The sequence below is a fragment of the Bos indicus genome, chromosome 5, assembly GCF_029378745.1.
Source record: "Bos indicus isolate NIAB-ARS_2022 breed Sahiwal x Tharparkar chromosome 5, NIAB-ARS_B.indTharparkar_mat_pri_1.0, whole genome shotgun sequence".
NCBI classification, from domain to species: domain Eukaryota; kingdom Metazoa; phylum Chordata; class Mammalia; order Artiodactyla; family Bovidae; genus Bos; species Bos indicus.
Window position 1 is genome coordinate 9,261,363 of NC_091764.1, and position 22,463 is coordinate 9,283,825.

A 22,463-nucleotide genomic window follows, 5' to 3' on the forward strand; every position below is an offset into this window, starting at 1 on the left:
GGTTAAAAAAGACTTAAGAGACATAGCAACCAAATGCAATGAATGACTCTCATTTGGATCTTTATTTGAATAAACAGTAAAAGAATGTTTTTTGAGGTATATGCAGAAATTTGAACATACAGTATTACAGCATGAGACAGCCATGAAAATGGGCTTCTCTACTCTCCTACTGTAGGCTGGGTAATTAACTGACAGCTGCTGTGATCTGAATCTGCCACGGTGTTCAGCTAAGACCCTGCTTCCTACTGACTACTCCCTGCCAACAAAGGAGCATAGCAGGAATACAAAGGCAAGCCCACTCCTGCAAGATGCAGGACTGTACTCTGATGAATGAGCATCTTCGGCAGGAGGACTTTTTAAGACTTGCTAAAACTTTCTTCAGACTTCACTGTGGATGAAGACTTCCTGCTCAACCATCCTTCCTCCCTCTCTTCTTCGCTGCAGTCAGATCTGTACCGAGGTTTCCCAACCAGCCCTAGCTCCTTCCCCATGTTTCCTCACAGGTGTTTTCCCCACTAAATATCTTGCAGGCCTTCCAGGAGAATCCAAACTAAACAGATGATATCAAGAAATGACCATTAAATATGTTGGGTATGATCATACTGTGGTTATTTTTTAAGCCCTTATCTATTAGACACACATACTCAGGTATTTACAGGTGAAATTTAACTGTAAAATACCTCAGCAAAAAAAAGAAAAAAAAAAGGGGGCATAGATAAACTAAGATTGGGTAATTTTTCTCCTTTTGTGTATATCTGAAATGTCCATAGTAAGATACGAAAAATACCTAACCAGTAATACCTCAGAACTGTTGAGGTCATCAAAACAAACAAAGTCTAAGAAACTGTCAGAATTTAGGGTGTAAGGAGGAGAAATAACAGCTAAATGTCATGTGCTACCGTAGAGTGGATCCTGGAACAGAGAAAGGACATTAGGGGAAAAGTGAGACTATTTGAACCAAGTATGAACTTCAGTAAATGATAATGCACCAATACGACTCATTAGTTGTTACAAATGCACCACACTAATGTCAGACATTAGTAACAGAGGGAAACGGGTGTGGGGGTATTCGAGTACTCTCTGTCATGTCTTCATAAGAATTCTGTCATCAAAACCTGCTCCAGAGCTTTTAGAAAGTTAAAACAAAAAAAAGTAATTCTTTAACTACCTCATAATATAAGAAAACAATTAACCCAAATAGACTTTAATTTTCTTTACTCATTGAGATGCAAGTTTGTGGATTTCCCATCACTGGCCAATTAAGGAGAAAATGCTATTCAATTTCTGGCTCCACAGAGAGTAAATTGAAAATTCAGTCTCCCTATGGACTACCCCACAGTACCTGTACACGCAAGAAAACAAAAACAAACCCATAACTCTGATGAAACATACATTTATTTGCTCCCATTAAGGTTTAAAGTTTAACAAAAATGCATTTCTGATACCAAAAAGCTTCAGGCAATAAGAGATCGACCTTAACACAGAAAAACAAAGATTTCATTTACAGACTCTTGGACTTAAGAATTCATTTGAGTTCCAGAGATAATACTAAACTAATAGGTTTATGTCAAGCTGCCAGTATCCATGCTGAGGCTTTTCCTGATATAATCTTTTGCAACATAAGCAACACTGAAAAGATCACTTTTTTCCCCCCACAAGTTCTTGTTATATTGCTTATACAATGTCCAAAAACAAAAGAAAGACCAAAGATCTTTGCTTAAAAATAGAAATGCATAATGCAAATTTGCAAGCTTTGACCTGCATCAGAATCATTTGAAGGGCTTGTTAAAACAGATTGTTGGGCCTCACCTCATTCTGTTGTTGGGTGGGGCCCAAGAATTTGTATTCTAACAGGTTTCTAAGTGAAGCCAAGGATACCAGTGTGGGGACCAGACTCTGAGAACCACTGGGAAAATATTTAATAGGACAGTGATTATGTCATAAAAGTATGTCATAGCAAAAGGTACAAAACACTGCTTTGTCACCTTGAGCAAATTAATCTCCCAATCTCTTTCTTGCGTAAGTTTAAGGAATCAAATAAATACAGCACTGAACACAATGCCTGGCATATATGGCTACCGAGTAACTAACCACCAAATGTTTTCACGATATATGAAATTGTTAAGGCACTAGAGGTCATGACTGACCCTTTTGCAATTCCATGGACTGCAGCCTACCGGGCTCCTCTATCCATGGACTTCTCCAGGTAAGAGAAGTATGGAGTGGGTTGCCATTTCCTTTTCCAGGGGATCTTCCTGACCTAGGGATCGAACCCAAGACTCCTGCAATGGCAGGCAGATTCTTTACCACTGAGCCACTCAGGATGCCCTATACGAAATTAGGGTTACAGTTATGTTCAAATTGTTAACTGAGTTACTCTGCTTAACAAAACTGAAGATATACTGCTCTCAAAAGAGTTACAAGAGGTACTCTTAGGCTTCTATTGATCATTAATTAGCATTCTGAAATGTCCATTCATTCAATTACAATTTTCACTGATTAACTGATTTACATCAAATAATAAATACGGTTAATGTGAAAATTACTGGCAAAATTTTACTTCAAGTTAGTGATGTTTCTGTCCTGAACTACTTATACATGAAACTTTCAATCTGCTACAAAAGGCTATAATTTTCCCAATTTTCTGAACACTTGTATAAGATGAATGTATTCTTACCAAAAGTGATTTGCAGGTTCTTCAAATGAACTTTCCTATGCCTCTAACTGATATCTTTGTTTATACTTCTGCACTACAAGAATAATAAAAGGAATCAGACACCTTTCTACTATTTTTCTTAAAAATTTGCTTCCATAAAGCTAAAATGTCCACTGATGACATCATTTACCTTTAATCATAGAAAATATTAATAGTTTACATTTTAAAGAAACACAAATATTTCCCTGGATAAAAGCCTATATGGTCATATAAACACTGTAAATTTCATGTCCCATAGTATATATCTAAACATGTACAGCAGCTGATCATATATGGATTGACTATAATTTATACTGAGTAGTTTTGCATACTTCAACACAGAATACAGTTAACATGAAAATTACTGGCATAATTTTCTTTAGTGATTTAAATCTACCTTTCCTAACTGGATCATATTCTTTTTTTTTTTTTTTTCCATATGGCTCAACTGACACCAAGTAGCTTTCTCCTTTATTAAAAGCATCTTTATTCAGTCACAGTAGTTTTTTGGAAGTGACAGCTGAATTATGCATTTGATCCAGAATTAAGAGATACATTTTGCTTTCTTTTTAGCCTTATATGGTTAGACATCCAAAAAAGGGGGAGGGAGATTGTAAAGGGTATTATAACTATTTCTGTTTCTTTAACATAAAGGTTTAATATTACATAGTTCTTTCCAAGAAGCTGACCAGAAATAAAATGTAACCTCTTGTAGAAGTGGGAAGAGAAAACTAGAGGCATGAGATTAAAAAATTATGTAGGTAGTTTAAAGCTACTCATAGAATTGTGTGCACCCACTGAGTGAATCTAGAAGAGACAGAGAGAGAAAAAAAAGGGGGAGTGGGATTTGATGACGTCTAAGATAAAGGGCTCCAGTTCCAGTGCAGACTAGGAGACTTTGCAAAATTTTTTTAATAAACTTGCTAATGGAGCACATTCTTACATAAGGACTTGAGACATTATCTAAACAGCCTGACTGAAAGATGCCTGCTCACTTGTTAGACATCTATGACATTACTGAGAAGATTAATCTACAGTTCTAGAAGTAAAGACCGATTAGCCCGTGCAGGTGTATGAAGAATGACACATCAGGCAAAAGGTTCTGTAAACCATTTACAAAAAACAAACAAACAAACAAACAGACTGGATTTTTACGTTCCCAGATCTCTACTTATCTTTTCTAACTGTAAGGGACCTGAAATTCTTTGACCACCATCTGACTTAGTGGATGATAGATCCAAGTTTGGATTAAGAAATTATTTGTGTAGTTTCAAAACAAAGACAATTATGTGTACACTTCCTCACTATTTCAAAAAGCCCCACCACAAATATATTCAGATTTATTAATACTATATTTTTTTCTTTTAGAACACAATTCCTGCTACAATAATATTCTAAAGATTTTAAAGTATTACATATTGTTTCAGTAAGAGGCACAAAAGTTAATTAGAATATTAGCACTGTCCTTTAACTTTGAAAATAAAACTCAAGGTCAGGGTTTTACTGATGGTAGAGGAAAGAATAAAAAATTAACCAGTGTTAAAAATTAAATGAAAATTTACTTTTTTATTGAATATTTGTTATTTTCCATGCAAAGCATATTAGAAGTGAATCTTTATCATGTTGACTACCCCAGTAAAAACCTATGCAATGAGAATTATGAGAGTTGTCTACACAATACTAAAGTGATCAATAAATTATCAGATGCTTCTCTACAAATAATTGGATAACCTGAATTAGCTGATTTTTCAACAAAACAGTAAATTTTAGCTTTCATATGATCTTTACTAGTAACAGCAGACATCTTAGACTTAAATTTAGAAGAAAAGCATAACATTAAACACCCTGAATAGCATGGTCAAAACTTTCAAGAAACAAGTTCACCAAAAAAAAGTAATATACATCTATCAGGCATGCAGAAGGGGAAACAAAACAAGCATGTAATAAATGTCCATCAAGTGATCATCACTAATATTCTATTATTATCAAAGTGACTGCCAATATGTGAACTGTTTATTAGACTTAAATACCTAAAAACAAATCAGTAATCAATAATGTATACAGAAAAACTAACAAAATCACATTTGAATAGCATCAACTGTTGGGTGTATCTGACATACATTGAATTGTTTTTACTTCATTACTGCTCCAAATGCTTTAAAATGTTCTTTTCATAATATATAATTATCTGAAAGAAACATGGAAAGATACATCCCAATATGTTCAGTCTTTCCACCATTCAGTATATGCTGCAGCAAATTAAACAGTACCTATTATCCAGAGCTTAAATACAATGGCTGGATAATTAATACAAAATACTTTTGAATGAACTATTCAGATTAGACCAGCTACTGCTACTTATATACCATTACAGATTATACACTCTAGATATAAGTGCTGGTCCATGTCCATTTTTTGGAAACTTCTGTAATATCTAGAACTGTATACCCAGTTGACTAATAAATACTTGCTAAAAGAGTAAGTATGAAAATTTAACATACCCCTGTAACCATACCTTTTTCACATACTCAAACATAATTATTTGGGGGTGGGGGTGGGGATATGACTTTAATATGCTGTGAGATTCTAGCTAAGTAAACTAAAAAAAAACAACGTGGGCTCAGGTTTTCTTGGGCAATGATTCAAGCCTACACTGAGAATCAAAAGACCAACTTCTATACATCAGTGAGAAAACCAACAGCATGGGGGGAAGTGCCTTTGTTGAAGGATTTGATAAGCAAAGTGTTTGCTGTCTAACTAGTACTATGTCTTCAGTTCATTAAAACAACAAAAGAAAAGTGTCACTAGTTCTCAGATAAGTAATACTAGTTACAATCCTAATCAATGGGAAGTCCTTTGTTCATGAGAGCACAGTTCCAGTGCAAAAGAAAGTTTATTGTTACATATTAGGAATGGTTTAGATATAATAACATTTACCACCGACTTTACCATGTTATCTTAAAGGTCTAATTCCCAAATGCTAGTTCCTCCTCACTTAATAAATTCTCCTCAGTGAAAAGCTGGTATGTTTGTTTCTTGTGTTGCAAGATGAAAACACATGCCTGAATCTTATAACAGGTTATTAACAACATTATGAGTAGTTATTAAATAAGTGCCAATACTGCATGAACTTACTAGGTACTGAGTCAAGATCAAAGAATTACAAAAATACGAAAGATGACTATCACTATACATAGCAATATTGTCTAGGACATCCAATTGATCATCGAACCCAAAGTCCTTCCTATTGTGTCTTTCAGTGTTGAACATATGGACATTCTACTACATTGACTTGCATTGTTTTCCACAAAGTATTAGTGGACTTTAAAACTTACATCTTAGTTTCTAATTATAAAAATCCAGATTAATCCAGAAAATATAAACGACATGTAATTGAGGTAGGATTTTCACCTTTAGGAATACACTGCTTTCTACTGGAATTAAAAAGTTATTTTAAAAGATACACTGCTTCAGGTATCTACTGATGCTTAATTTTCTATGTCATAAGCTACTTGAGCAGGTTTGACAAGCTATTTACATTTAGTAAATTCCCTTAGAAATACACACCAGAAAGCCTTCCTCTTCCTCTCTAAAGATAAATGTAGTGCAATAAAATCAGTAACAATTTTAGAAAGATGAAACGATAACTTCAGTAATTCACAAGTTAATATATGCCAGAAATCAAGGAAGCAAGTCATGTCTATCCTAAAGATAATAAACTTATTGTTTGGAAAATAATATCATAAACACATACACTCTGGATATGCTTTATTATGCCACAAATTTCCAGGAAATATAAGAAATATTTCTGAATGGGACTAATAATTTCACAAAAACTAACACTTTATTGACAACAGTCAAGTATTTTAAGATAGTGTACATTTAAGTAACCTTTTAAAAATGTCAATGTTTTTTATAAAATTTAAAGGGAACCTGTAGCAGATCCTACTTTGCGTTTCAACATTCAGTGTCAAACCTGTATGTGATATATATGCACATTTTAAGGATGGAAGGGAAGACAGCACATGAACTGCTTTGCCAAAGTGGTCAGGCTCCTCCCTGCATCTGTACTACGTACCACTATGTAAAAAGTTCATCATTGCAAACGTTCCTGGTAAACTGAAATAAAGGGAAAATTTTTAAACGGCTTGGTCTTTAAAAGCATTAATACCTGGTATAAATTTAAAGAGGGAAATGAGATATTTCTTTACTTCCCAATGGGTTAAACAAAAAATTCAAAATACTTCTCTTATTTGGAGAATGAGTACACTAATATATTTTAAAGCTGGATACTGACAGCATTTTCACAATATCCAAACTACGGATGGGAAACAAGGCAATACTGATATTTCTGCCATACATCCAAGGGTAAAGAAAGGGAGATGAGGACTTCCCAGCCAAAGCCAGTGACTGAGCCTGGCACGCCACTTTGACAAGCGGGCAGCAAACCACTACTCCCACGCTGGGAATATTCTCCCAAAGGATGCCATTATGCAGTAATTCTACAACTATATCAAGTTTGGTAATCTATCAATGAACTTTTCGGTAAATATATATATATGGACATATGAGAAGTTTTCCAGAGACAAAGTTAATTATTAAATAAACTAAAGGGTGAAATAATGCTGATAGCTAAAATTATGTTAATTTCAGTGATTCCAATGGAAGTTATGGGGGGAAAGAGGCACGAGGAGCTGTCTGCAAATCGAAATTATGATCCAAATCACCACATGTTGAGCTTATTCTATCCAAGGTCTCAACTTAAACCTACCTAGAAGTGGTAACCTAGGAACTCCTTTTAAGCAATCCAGGTGACTCTGATGATTACTCAAGACTGAACTTCTGAAGTGGGGGACTGTGGCAGGCAAGAGGGTGCAATCTAGGCTACTGAAGAGAGTTTCAGAATTCAACATCTGATACTCACCATTTACTCTGCAATTTCCCTCCCTATCTTCTAACAGTGAATCATGTAGTGACATAGCAAGTGAAGAGTCGGTAGGTACCCAAAATGGATTTTACTATATTCAAGCTATTTACATACATTAACTGCTGTACTATTAGAGATTCAACATCAGACAGACCATTCTTAATGTATCTTAAAGGAGACAATTTCTTTACTCAACATGAAAACGTAACATAAAACAAGTCTAAATACTATTATTATTTGATCAAAGAGAAATTTTTCATAATTCTTCAAAATAATTCTGTTTTTAAAAATCCAAAGTTAAGAGGAAAGTCCTTAAATTTGAGGTAGGGGAATAATTTTCTCATATGAGAACAACGGTGTCACAGTGTTATCTGCCAAGTCAGAAACTAACAAAATATTTCAGTACTATTTCTGTTTATGTACTGCTTTGTTACTGTAAATATAAATGTTTTAAATGTGGATAAATATTTTGGTTTGATTCTAATGCATGTAGTTAAAAATATGAATTGTTTTTCTTATACAGTCACTGAAATTATATATAGTTTTTAGGCTTGATGAATAAACCACCTTTAAAATATTCCATGTTCACTTATAAACCTTGGAATAATTATAAAAAAAGGAGTACCTACATAAGAAATTATACATTAAAATTACAACTGTATGTTTTTCCAAAGTCAAAGTGATTTAAAATTTTTTTCAATATCTGAATACAAAATAGTACATTTTAATTTACTATATAGCACAATTCAAGTATTCTCTTCAATTTTATATTTAGCCAACTAGTACTTGATATTAAGTGACTTTTTCAGCTTTCCTTTTTAAAGATGACTGTTATAAAAGTGTGACTCCATGTTCTTCTAAATGCTTAGAATAAGCTAAAAGAAAAAATGACAGTAGCCAAAGACCTTTATGAAATATCATCAACATATAACAAGTTGCACACATCAGTAATAAGGCATTTGCAGGTAATTCCCCCAAAAGTATCTGAATTCATGTAAACAAACACTAGGTATATTCTTCGAGGGGGAAAACATACTACCATACATGCAATATATTCAGATGGTTGTGAGTTTAAACCATATAGTATTTGAATATCACACAAAACCAAAAGAGGCCTAACCTACCAGTTTAGTAACTAAAAGATGTTACTTATTCATGGAGTAAAAGGTTGATACTTTTTGAAACTGATAATGACAAAGAAATATTTTGAAAAGAAACACCCACTGTTTTCTAGAAATAAATATACATAGTTAGTTTAATGCATTACAGGATAGGAATATTGTCCTAGCATTAACATAACATTCAGTAGTTTTAAAATATTTTTCCACACTGAGCCTTGAATCTTCTACCTTGTTAGCTGCCCAACAACCTTCAAAAGAGTTTTATTCTCCTGCTTTAGTTGTTCATTTTCATCTTCTATGTCATCTAGGTCCTTTAGGAAACAAAAAGGAAAATAATACATACGTTTTTTAAATGCTTAAAAATATTCTGAAGGTGATTTAAAAAAACACTTCAAAATGCACATTCAAAGATAATTCATATAAACAATTAATTTGGATACATGGACTAGTTCTGAAAACAATTTCAGAAGGAATATGCGCCTCAGGTAAAGGCAGCATGCACTCTTAGACTCCTCACTGGCATCATGATAATGCAGGCCAGCTCTTGTCAGATCTTTCAGTTTTTAAAGAGAAGTCAGAAAGCAGAACTGTTTGTTGTGAACCTTCCAATTTCTAATAAAAAATGACAAGTCTTTAGTTAAAAAAAAATCCCTCCTTCCACAAATTGAGGGCTAAATACATATGCAGTCAGTAAGAGGTCTGGGGCCTCGGACTGCAAACGTGTGTCACATCAGGCATTAGGAAGGACCCAAGTACAAGTTCTATATAGACTTCCACCACCTTGGGTGATCTTAACAAGTGTTCATGTTGGGGAGTGAGACTCTGGGGAGGTGACATAACTGAGGCATACAGAAAAGGAGATCTGGGGCTTACCGAGTTGAGAGAAAGGTTTTCGAGTTTACAAAAATGCAAAAGCCACTATGTAATTACCCTCCAGCTTTAAAGCTATCAGATTCCAGGTCTCTGTTGCCTATATTAATCCCAGTGCCATAAATACAATCACTCGATAAATACAAAGACAATCCACTGTAATTTTTAGTTTGAAGAAACACGATTTCAAGGCAGACTATTTACTGATGGTTGGAAAAGCAGACATTTATAGATTTACCCTTGCAATTCAAAATACTAAACTTGGAGAGATAAATCTGAATTCTAAGCACACTATTGGACAGCAGCATTCTGATACATTTAGTATACTGTCTTTGAATTGAGTTCTAAAAGTACAAACACAGAATTTGTATTTACTCACAAACTAAATAAATGATATTAGGAAAGTAATTTGCTGAAAAAAAAAAAAAAAACAATAATAAAGATATGAGATTCCTTTTTAAAAGTACCACAACTGAGACCTATCTAAGATTTATCATTAAATGATAAAATAATACGTTCATATATCATTATTAGGTTATAAACTCTGTAAAGGCAGGTGTGTTATGCTTTTTAATAAACACAGTGCCTAAGACAGTGTCAGTACATCACAGAAGTCAAACATATTTGCAGATTTTATTAAATCACATTCTATAGCCAATAGAGGAATGCCCATGTTCTGAACCAAGATGAAAGGCAGTCATCAAGAATGAAAGAGCTTACTTAAAATTACACTATTGAATACCTGAAGGTCAATTACTGGCTCAGCATATAACTATGCAATTCCTATACCCGGCCTGAGTTTCAGTGTCCTCCTGTACACCCTACAGTTAATCCATGGAGCTGTATTAGAATGAGTCTGCACATAATGCAGCTTTCTATTTTCTCTGCTTTTAGAATTAGAGTTAAGACTGGATTAAGAATTTGTTCCTTTTTCCCCTGAAACAAATTTCTTTCCTCCATCTTATGTAAAGCCTTCAAAATAGGAAAACTACGAAATCACTTCTCATAACCATTACCTAAGTATGGCCTAGCATTAATACCTACTTCTTAAGCAGGAAGTAAATACTAGGGCTGAAAGGGAAAAAGTGTTATGACTAGTAGTAATAGAGAACTTGGAGTAAGGCTAAACCTAAAATGGGGGATGAATACGTATAACTGGGGCGGGCAAAAGTGGTCAAAATACCACAAAAACAGAGACACGTGGCGTTTCTTATAGCAAGAAAGAGCAATTTCAGTTCTTCTTTGAGGCAACTCTGCCAGTACTGTTGTACATGTTATGTGTGGTGCTGACCAAGCTGCCTCTTACATCCAGACTCCAACAAAACACAAAACAAATCCATTCACTGGTCCATTCCCAGAAGAATAATATAAATACAACTGATAATTGGCCAGAAGAATCAGTTTATGGAATGAAATGACAGTCCTGACGACCACAAATTACTGTGACATTAACAAAGGAATGAACTATTCAGTTCACATTATTAAATAAAATTACTTATTCATATTTCTGTATTTTCATCCAATTGAGAGGAAAAAACAAAACCATTAAAATGAAATATGTGAGTACTCACTCTATTTAACAAATCAATTTCTTCTTTGAGTTTTCCAATCATTTCTTCTTTATCTTGCATTAGTCTCACAAGTCTTAAGTTTTCTTGCCTCTCTCTTACCACCTCCTGGTACATAAAATTACAAAGCATTAATTGAGAAGTAACAAGTTGTTTCTAATCTTAAATAGAATACATCCACTAAATCTGGTGAAGTACCTTAGATATATGAAAATTTCCAGTGACTTTCTTAAGTCACTTGGGGAGGGAAGGAGGAACCCATCCCACAGAAAAGAACCAGGGAATGAGAGGAAACAGGATTGTAAAATATACTTCTGATTAAATCAATGTTTACCCAAGTTTTTAACAAATACCAATACTCAAATGGGCTTCCCTGGTGGCTCAGATGGTAAATGATCTGCATACAATGCAGGGACCTGGGTTGGGAAGATCCCTTGGCTAAGGGCATGGCAACCCACTCCAGTCTTCTTGCCTGGAGAATCCCCATGGACAGATGAGCCTGGCGGGCTACAGTCCATAGGGTTGCAAAGAGTCAGACATGGCTCAGCAATTAAGCACAATGACTTTAGCTCTTTAGTATCTCTTAATATTAAAGGACTAATACCCTGCTGAAGGAAATTCAAAACTTTTGTTCAAAACACAAAGTTTAAGATAAGGAGATTGCTCTGTGGAAAACAGAAAAATAGTGATCCTCCATTTTACTTTTGGCTCTGCCAGTTAATTGACAAATGGGTAAAATGAAGGAGCTGAAAATGATATTAGCTTTTAAACTTTTTTCCCCCTTAAACAATGCAGTGACTTCCCCAGCCATCCAGTAGTTAAGACCCTACACTTCTAACTGCAGGGAGTGTGGGTCTGATCCCTGGTTGGGGAAATTGAGATCCACCAAGCCGTGTACGGCCAAAACCAAAACAAACAAACAAAAAGAAACAATGCAACACCTTTTTCAGAGAAATCTTGCTTAGAATCCAGGACTTTAGGCTGGGTCAGCCATCTGAGAAGCAAAAGTGAAGCCGAACTGAAAAAGTCTCAGCCAGAATTTGGCTTCTTTCTTATGACCTCAGAGGAAAGCAGTCAGACAGTCTCATTAATCTGCTGCTGCCAACAACTCAGTCCAAACTTCTGTGAACTTTAAAAGCCTTTTTTGATGAACCCCCTTGAAAACTATTAAGACTTCCCAGATGGCTCGGAGGTAAAGAATCTGCATGCAATGCAGGAGATGCAGGTTCAATCCCTGGGTCAGGAAGATCCCCTGGAGGAGAAAATGGCAACCCATTGCAGTATTCTTGCCTAACAAACCCAAGGATGGAGAAGCAGTTGAAAGGGTTACAAAGAGTCAGACACAACTGAGCGACTGAGCATGCACAGACTTGAAAACTAGTATACTATATATCCCTTAAAGTTTTTCAATTTAAACTCACAGAAACTAGTGTTAAAGTTCAAATGTGAACTAAAAATAATCATAATGTTATAAAAAAGAGTAAAATTCAATCTCTACTTAAAGCAACTTTTATCTTACAAGGAATAATTTCAATTCAACAAGATATGCTTTGAACAATCAGAAAGTAATTCAGCACCATTATTAATTTTAGAGATTGAATGTCTACAGAACAAACTTGAAAACCCATGGTTAATAAATTAATGCCAATATTCATTTGACATGTTCTCAAGTGTTAGTCACTCAGTCATGTCCGACTCTTGATGACTCCATGGACTGTGGCCCGTCAGGCTCCTCTGTCCATTGAGTTCTCCAGGCAAGAATACTGGACTGGGTAGCCATTCCCTTCTCCAGCGTGGACCTTCCTGACCCAGGGATGAAATCCACAGTTCCTTCATTGCAGGCCGATTCTTTACTGTCTGAGCCACAAAGATACTCTTAAACAGGTTTACTCTTAAAATCGTTGTAGACATCACAGCGGCTCTAGGCTCTAACTCAGAACATAGAGGAAAGTCTACAAACTGAATAGAGTATGTAATAATAAACACACAGTGGTACACACTGCTAGCATATGCTTCCAACCGTTTCAAAGGTGAAGACTGTGTTCAATATATTAGTATTAAAGACAACTCTTGGCAGAATGAGAGGAGCCATTAAATACTAAGCAATTCAAGAACTGACTCCATTTCTAAAAGTTTTAACATCAACAGAACTGGATAGAACAGCACTAAGAAATCAGAAAATGCTTAGCCACTATGCATCTAGGAAATACATAATTAAGACTGATTCAAAGCTGCTGTTTGACTACACGTACAAGTACCAATGAACACTAACAGTATCTCCCATCATGCCCCTCATTTTCTTCCCTTTCCTGGTACTGCCTCATCCTTACACATTTCAATTTTTCTCTCTCAGCTGCTATGAAAGTGAAAAAGGAATCCTAATGGTATATTAATTTCATAGATCTTAAATAATTTGTAATTCATACCTTTTCAAGATCTTCAATTTTCTTTTCCAATGTGCTGCTACTTGAGACCAAATTACCTGAAGCATTTGCATCCCTGTTATACCTGCTGAATCCACTTCTATCTGTTCGGGGAAATCTACTTGAGACATCTTCTTCAGAGGCGGTGGTTGTGCTATGGAAATTAAAAAGATACACATTTTTTTAAAGATACCTCATATTCAGCAGGAAGAGTGCAAAGAGTATTTTCTATTTACCATAAACAATTACCATTCCCCTGAGGACACATGATTATGATAGCCAAATTATTTATAATTATAGAAGTTAATCATTATTTCAATATAATAAAAATACAAAAAAATTAATTCTTTTGACTCATCTGTCTACTGAGAAGCTGCTAAGTACCAGACATTGTTTTGAGCACTGAGGGTGGAACAAGGAAGCACAGACATGGACTGTGACTTTCACAGAACTTCCCGGTAACAAGAACACGATCAATGACAATAAACCAAGACAACCATCACAGTAAGGTTAAGCGTAAGGTACTCTGAGAACTATGAGAGGGGACCTAATGCAGACTAGTAGAAATGTGTGAAGTAGTGAAGAACTACTTTCTTTCTCCTTTTATTTTTAAATTCCATTACATCATGGGCCAATATTTTAGTAAGATCAAGTAGAATTGAATTGGAAAGATAAAAGTGAAAAACATCATACAAAATGTATGCCTAAATGTTGCAATAGATTCAGACCCGTAAAATTATATTTCAGTAATAGGATAAACAAGAAAAAGAATTACATGAAAATGAGTCATCATCATTGGAAGTATGCATATAGGCAATTATTATTTAAAAACAGCTGTCAAACTGGCAACTTCTGTCATTTTGTAATTCTTAATTATTTAACCAAAATTTATCAGTGAAATAGCAATTCTTCATATTAAACAGCAATTCATACTCTGAACTAATAGTATGTAAGTCTTTAATATAATAAGCTTCCTTCTTATTTTTTTGCATTAGTTATCTATTACTGCATAAAAAATTATGCCAAAATTTAGTGGCTTGAAACAACACAATTATTTGACAGCTTCTGTTGGTCAGGAATCTGGAAGCACATTAGCTGGGTGTTTATATTTCAGGGTCTCTTATGAGGTTTTAGTCAAGACGTTGGTCAGGACTACAGTCATCTGAAGGCTTGCCTGGTCTGGAGGAGAATTTGGCTGTAAGCTCATTCACAGGACTGATGGCAAAACGCCTCAGTTTCAAACCGGCAACTGGTCAAAAGCCTCAGTTACTCAGTATGTGGGCTTCTCTACTGGGTTGTTCACAAGACAGCTGCTTCCAGAGACAAAGTGACACAACCACCAAGACACACTGCAGTCTCTTGTGACCGAAGCTCACAAGTGACACACTACCACGTCAGCCCTGCGTGGGATGTGGGAAAGGATTACATACGGTAAAAACACTGGGAGGCAGAGCTTCCTGGGGGCTTTCGTGGAGACTAGAATCATTCTTGCTCATCAACCTACTCTAGCTTAGACTGATGACAATGCTGATCACAAAGGGTAAAGTATATCTAAACTACCTCTATGATTTAATAGCATTCACAATAGAAAAATTAGTTTCACCAATGTATACTGACCAGAAGAGACTTCAAAGCGATTTGAGCAAGCTCAGGATACTCATTATTATCCACTATGCAGAAAATGACACTTTTCAAAATTTGTCCCCAATCCTTTACTGGTAGCCAGTTCTAATCATTTATCTATCAAAATTATTGCTAAATCTGAGACAATTTTTGATGAAAATAATAGAATTCTGATCCATTAACTCCCTATGCAAGGGTTTTCTTTTGATGGAAAATAAAATTCAAAGTGTATCTTATCAAATTTGTAAGGTAATGGATTATAACATTTTGCAAATGTGCAATACTAAAATCATCACTTACTTACTGATGTATTGGAGAATGAACCATAACAATTTGAAAAATCTTTCCCCCCCAAATTTCTAACTTTCATTTTTTTTCTTTGTCTTTATGTAACACTAAAAATATGGCATTTCTTTCTTGCACAAAAGGCTAATTAATATCATTTTTTTTTTTAAAGAATGATGCTATCAGACAAATAAGTCTCATACACATATTTAAAAGGCTGGGGATCAAACTAGTTTCCTCTTTTAAAACTGAAATATTTCTAGTTGTTCAGTTGCTCAGTCGTGTCTGACTCTTTGCAATCCCATGGACTGTGGCACGCCAGACTTCCCTGTCCTTCACCAACTCCCAGAGCTTGCTCAAACTCATGTCCATTTAGTCAATGATGTCATCCAACCATCTCATCCTCTGTCGTCTCCTCCTCCTGCCTTCAATCTTTCCCAGCATTAGGGTCTTTTCTAATGAGTTGGCTCTTCACGTCAGGTGGCCAAAGTACTGGAGCTTCAGCTTCAGCATCAGTTCTTCCAATGAATATTCAGGGTTGATTTCCTTTAGGATTGACTGGTTTGATCTCCTTGCTGTCCAAGGGACTCTCAAAAGTCTTCTCCAACACCACAGTTCAAAAGCATCAATTCTTCAGCGCTCAGCCTTCTTTATGGTCCAACTCTCCCATCCATATGTGACTACTGGAAAAATCACAGATTTAACTAACGGACCTTTGTTGGCAAAGTGATGTCTCTGCTTTTTGATATGCTGTCTAAATTTGTCATAGCTTTCCTTCCAAGGAGCAAGTGTCTTTTAATTTCACGGCTGCAGTCACCATCTGCAGTGATTCTGAAGCCCAAGAAAATAAGTCCGTCACTGTTCCCATTGTTTCCCCATCTATTTGTCATGAACTGATGGGACCAGATGCCTTGACCTTTGTTTTCTGAATGTTGAGTTTTAGGCCAACTTCTTCATTCTCCTCTTTCACTTTTATCAAGAGGCTCTTTAGTTCCTCTTCGATTTCGGTCATAATGGTGGTGTTATCTGTGTATCTGAGGTTATTGACATTTATCCTAGCTATCTTCATTCCAGCTTGGGCTTCATCCAGCCCGACATTTTGCATGATGTACTCTGTATATAAGTTAAATAAGCAGGGTGACAATATACAGCCTTGACGGACTCCTTTTCCTAATTGGAACCAGTCTGTTGTTCCATGTCCAGTTCCAACTGTTGCTTCCTGACCTGCATACAGGTTTCTCAAGAGGCAGGTCAGGTGGTCTGGTATTCCCATCTCTTTCAGAAATTTCCACAGTTGGTTGTGATCCACAGAGTCAAAGGCTTTAGCATAGTCAATGAAGCAGAAGTAGATGTTTTTCTGGAATTCTCTTGCTTCTTCTATGATGGGATGTTGGCAATTTGATCTCTGGTTCCTCTACCTTTTCGAAATCCAGCTTGATCATCTGAAGTTCTTGGTTCACGTACTATTGAAGCCTGGCTTGGAGAATTCTCAGCATTACTTTGCTAGCATGAGAAATGAGCACAACTGTGCGGTAGTTTGAGTGTTCTTTGGCACTGCCTTTTTTGGGGATTAGAATGAAGACTGAAGTATAGCTGATTTATAAAACCTGGTTTTTGCTTGTAAAAACATGAAGTTCATCCCAAAAGTCAAACACTTTTGTCAGAATGTTTCCCTCTAAAAATCACTGTATACGTCAGCATAGGGTAACAGTTCATATCTTTTAATTTTCTTTAAACCACAACTTTAATGTATCAGCGTCTCAGTAATTCATGCCTGTAGTGACTGTTTATCTCAGCCGGCCTAACCAGACTTTGTCAATGAAAGCAGGAGACATTTATCTGTGCTCTGGCACAGGCTGCAACACTGCTCCCTGTCACTGTCTCTATCTAATCAGAACACACTCCTGCAAAACAAACAAACATTCCAAACCGCATCTGTTGGTCCTTCAAAGTTTTATATACTTCACAGCAAGCACTGTTTGTCAACAAAGAAAATGAAAAGTAACTTCTTTCTTCACATTACTGTTATGTCAGCAAAATCAAGGTATTGATCATACTGTAACAAAAATTCCTGTTATCCTGCTTTGTCAAAGAATTGGTCTTCTGTATCCCTAAATATAACAAATTATGGCATAGCTGAGAAGCATTACATGAACTATCTACTTTGCTACAGACTCATCCAACAACTTCCAGCAAACATCTTTCACTTTTCATACCTAGTTTTTAATGTCAGCAACCTGAAGTCAGACTGGAAAAGAAACTCACAAAACACTAATGAAATCCTGATGATCTGCTTCTGTCAGCTTCTTAACTGTGACAGTCTTTCTTTCAAATAAGACATTTGTGGTTGTGAATGTAACGCCGTGCATGTAAATGCCACTTAAATTTGGTGGTTTTATTGTTTCAGCAGCCAGTACATTACTGCAAATAATCCCACTATGGTTTTCAGTTCAGTTCAGTTCAGTCGCTCAGTTGTGTCCTACTCTTTGTGACCCCATGAATTGCAGCACGCCAGGCCTCCCTGTCCATCACCAACTCCCGGAGTTCACTCAGACTCACGTCCATCGAGTCAGTGATGCCATCCAGCCATCTCACCCTCTGTCGTCCCCTTCTCCTCCTGCCCCCAATCCCTCCCAGCATCAGAGTCTTTTCCAATGAGTCAACTCTTCGCATGAGGTGGCCAAAGTACTGGAGTTTCAGCTTTAGCATCAGTCCTTCCAAAGAAATCCCATGGCTGATCTCCTTTAGAATGGACTGGTTGGATCGCCTTGCAGTCCAAGGGACTCTCAAGAGTCTTCTTCAACATCACAGTTCAAAAGCATCAATTCTTTGGCGCTCAGTTTTCTTCACAGTCCAGCTCTCACATCCATACATGCTGCTGCTGCTAAGTCGCTTCAGTCGTGTCCGACTCTGTGCGACCCCATAGACGGCAGCCCACCAGGCTTCCCTGTCCCTGGGATTCTCCAGGCAAGAACAGTGGAGTGGATTGCCATTTCCTTCTCCAATGCGTGAAAGTAAAAAGTGAAAGTGAAGTCGCTCAGTCGTGTCTGACTCTTAGCAACCCCATGGACTGCAGCCAACCAGGCTCCTCCATCCATGGATTCTCCAGGCAAGAGTACTGGAGTGGGGTGCCATTGCCTTCTCCGTACATGACCACAGGAAAAACCATAGCCTTGACTAGACGGACCTTTGTTGGCAAAGTACTGTCTTTGCTTTTCAATATGCTATCTAGGTTGGTCATAACTTTTCTTCCGAGGAGTAAGCATCTTTTAATTTCATGGCTGCAGTCGCCATCTGCAGTGATTTTGGAGCCCAAAAAAATAAAGTCTGACACTGTTTCCACTGTTTCCCCATCTACTTCCCATGAAGTGATGGGACCAGATGCCATGATCTTCGTTTTCTGAATGTTGAGCTTTAAGCCAACTTTTTCACTCTCCTCTTTTACTTTCATCAAGAGGCTTTTGAGTTCCTCTTCACTTTCTGCCATAAGGGTGGTTTTAGCACCTCCCTATCAATAATGGCTAAAAACTGAACTCACTATAGGAGGGATACTTCTTCTCAACAAAACAAGTACAAACTCTTTTGGTCTGTATCTCTTTGAAATTACTTCCATCATTATCATACTTTGGTCTACTACTTCTGTCACATTCAAAAAAGATGTATCTTTTCTTTTAAAAAGTCTAATAAAGTTTGTTTTATCCTAAGTAAATTAAGATTAAAAATAAAGAATGTAAAATTTACTTCTTAGATTTAGATAATACTAACAAAAGCAGAAACTGAAAAGAATAAAAAAAGATTTTTAGCTTTTACTTATTTATTTTAAGTATATGTCTACTTCTTAATTGTTTTATTTATGGAACAAGAATATGTCTGATTAAATTTAACACAAGATTTCTAAGGTAAATATATCTTCACATTTTCTTCAATTCTTACACATTTTGGTTTACAAATGACAAACATAAAAATGTTGGAGAAGGAAATGGCAACCCACTCCAGTGTTCTTGCCTGGAGAATCCCAGGGACGGGGAGGCCTGGTAGGCTGCCATCTATGGGGTCACACAGAGTCAGACATGACTGAACTGACTTAGCAGCAGCAGCAGCAACATAAAAATAACACAGGCATAGCAGAATATACATTCTTTACTAGCTTGCAAGATGACCAAGATAAACCAAACTCTGGGTCATAAAACCCACCATCACAAATTTAAAAGATTAGAAATCATATTGTGCCTGGTCTTAGAGCACAATGGAATTAGACCAGAACTAATAACAGAAAGATAACTGGACAACTCCCGAATAACATGGAGATTAAACAATGCACTTCTAAATAACACATGGGTCAAAGAAGAAATCTCAAGAGAAATTTTAAAGTATTTTGAACAAAACAAAAAAAAATTTACAACTTATCATCTGTGGAATGCAGTGAAAGTAGTGCTTAGAAAGGAACGTGTACACTGAACGCATGTATTAGAAAAGACAGATCTAAAATCAATACTCTAAGTTTCTACCCTAGGAAACTAGGAAAGAAAGAGCATTTTAAATCCAAAATAAGCAGATAAAAGAATAACAAGAACTAGAGCAGAAATTAATGAAACTGAAAACAAGAAACCAATACAGAATAATCAAAGAACCAGTAACTATTTCTTTAAAAATATCAACAAAACCAACAGGCCTATAGCCAAGCTAAGAAAAAGAGAGGACACAGACTACCAACAGAAATGAAAGAGGGATATCACTGAAGATTCCATGGACATGCAAATAATAATAAAGTAATACTCTGACCACAAATTTGATAACCTCGATGAAACAGATCAATTGCTTGGAAGCTACAATCTGCCAAAATTCACACAAGAAACAAATAATTTCAATAGGCTGGTATGTATTAAAGAAATTAAATCAATAATTAATAACTTTGCAAAATAGAAAGTATCAGGCCCAGATGGGTTCACTAGTGAATCCATCCAAAATCTAAGGAAGAAATTATACAGATTACTAAAATCTCTTTCAGAAGTAAAAATAGCAGGAATACATTTTAATTTATGAGGCCAGCATTACTCTAATACCAAAATCAGACAGATACCATAAGAAAACTAAAAAATAAAGATTAAGATCTCTCATGAACACTGATGCAAAAATCCTCAACAAAATATTTGCACATTGAATTTGAGAATGTATAGAAAAAAATTATCCACCAAAAATCAAATGGCATTTATTCAAGGCTGATTCTGTTTAAAAAAACACACATATACACAATTATGTAATCTATTGCAGTAACAGGCTAAAGAAGGATCACATGTCACACAGACACAGAAAAAGCATTTGACAAAATCTAACATCTATATGGCTTCCCTGGTAGCTTGGACGGTAAAGCATCTGCCTACAATGCCTACAATGCGGGAGACCCAGGTTCAATCCCTGGGTCGGGAAGATCCCCTGGAGAAGGAAATGGCAACCCACTCCAGTATTCATGCCTGGAAACTCCCAAGGACGGAGGAGCCTATAACATCTATATATGATTAAAAAAAAAAAAATACAACTAAGCACAGAAAGGAATTTCCTAAACCTGATAAAGAATATCTACACACACACACAAACACACACACAAACCTACATCATACCTAGTGGTGAGACACTCAAAGCTTTCCTGCTATGATCAACAAGGCAAGAATGTCTCCCTTCACCAACTCCTTTTCAGTATCTTACTGGAAGTCTAGGTAATACAATAAGAAAAGGAAATAAAAGGTATACAGACGGGGAAGGAAGAGATAAAACTGCCTTTGTTCACAGATGATATGATCACCTATGGAGAAAATGTGAAAGGACCAACACAAAAAAATTCCTGAAATGAATAAGTAATTATAGCTAGTCTGCAAGACATAAGGCTAATACACAAAAGTCAATCCCTTTCCTACACACTAGAAATGAACAAGTGAGATCTGAAATTTAAAACAACACATTTACATTAGCTCTCTACAAAATGAGATACTTCTGTATAAATCTGACAAAATGTATAACATCTATATGAGGAAAAGAACAAAAACTGATGAAAGACACCAAAGAAGAACTAAGTAAATGGAGAAACCAGTTAGTGGACAGGAAGAGTCAATGTTGGTACGTGCCACTTCTTCCCAACTTTGATTTCCCATCGATCTCTTGGCTCAATGCAAGCCCAATCAAAATCCTAACAAGCTGGAGAAGGAAATGGCAACCTACTCCAGTGTTCTTGCCTGGAGAATCCCAGGGACGGGGGAGCCTGGTGGGCTGCCGTCTACAGAGTCGGACACGACTGAAGCGACTTAGCAGTATACATTTGTGTGGGCAAGGGGCATATGGCAAATTTCTGTACCTTCTTAGCAGTTTTGCTGTGAATCTTAAACTCAGAAAACTAACTCAAAAACAAAAAGTAAGAAAATGCATAACACTGGAAAATAGACTCAGCCTGTGGTATTAATGTGGGAACCATCTTCATTACTGAGGTTCCAGAATTTCTGCATAAGGGAACATCTCTCGAAGCTGAGTTTTTTGGTGTATAAGTTTCTTCTGTTGAAACTTTATAGGAAATAAAAGTTGATTCCTGGTGATTCTGGAAGGCTTAAAGCTCAGCCCTCACCTATACCATCCATCTGTTGCTACTGCCACTGGTCTCTACTTTTTCATCATTGTTGTGAAGCTTAAATAAACTGGTTTCAAAATCTAAAAAAAAAAAAAAATCCTAACAAGCTATTTTTTGGTACTGACAAACTAATTCTAAAGTTTACATGGAGAGGCCAGATCCAGAATAGGCAACACAATATTAATTAACAAAGTTGGCGGGCTAACACCACCCAACTTAAGACTTAGTTTGAAGCTATAGTAATCATGACAGTGCAGTACTGGTAAAAGAAGAGACAAACAGAGCAATGGAACAGCAACAGAAGCAGAAAGAGACTCACATAAATAAGCCACAACTCT

At 36.2% G+C, this 22,463-nt stretch overlaps 1 protein-coding gene across 1 annotated transcript in view; it reads right to left on the reverse strand.

Annotated features, from left to right (window-relative positions):
* Window positions 1-1,377: 1,377 nt before the first annotated feature.
* The window catches only part of PAWR (pro-apoptotic WT1 regulator), a 128,091-nt gene continuing 107,005 nt past the window's right edge, over window positions 1,378-22,463 (reverse strand). Inside the window, exons 5-7 of the mRNA XM_070788848.1 lie at window positions 13,608-13,758; window positions 11,185-11,289; window positions 1,378-9,054 (exon numbers count right to left, since the gene is read on the reverse strand). Of these exons, the coding sequence (XP_070644949.1) occupies window positions 8,968-9,054; window positions 11,185-11,289; window positions 13,608-13,758 (343 nt within the window). The 3' untranslated portion in view covers window positions 1,378-8,967. The remainder of the gene's footprint in view (window positions 9,055-11,184; window positions 11,290-13,607; window positions 13,759-22,463) is intronic.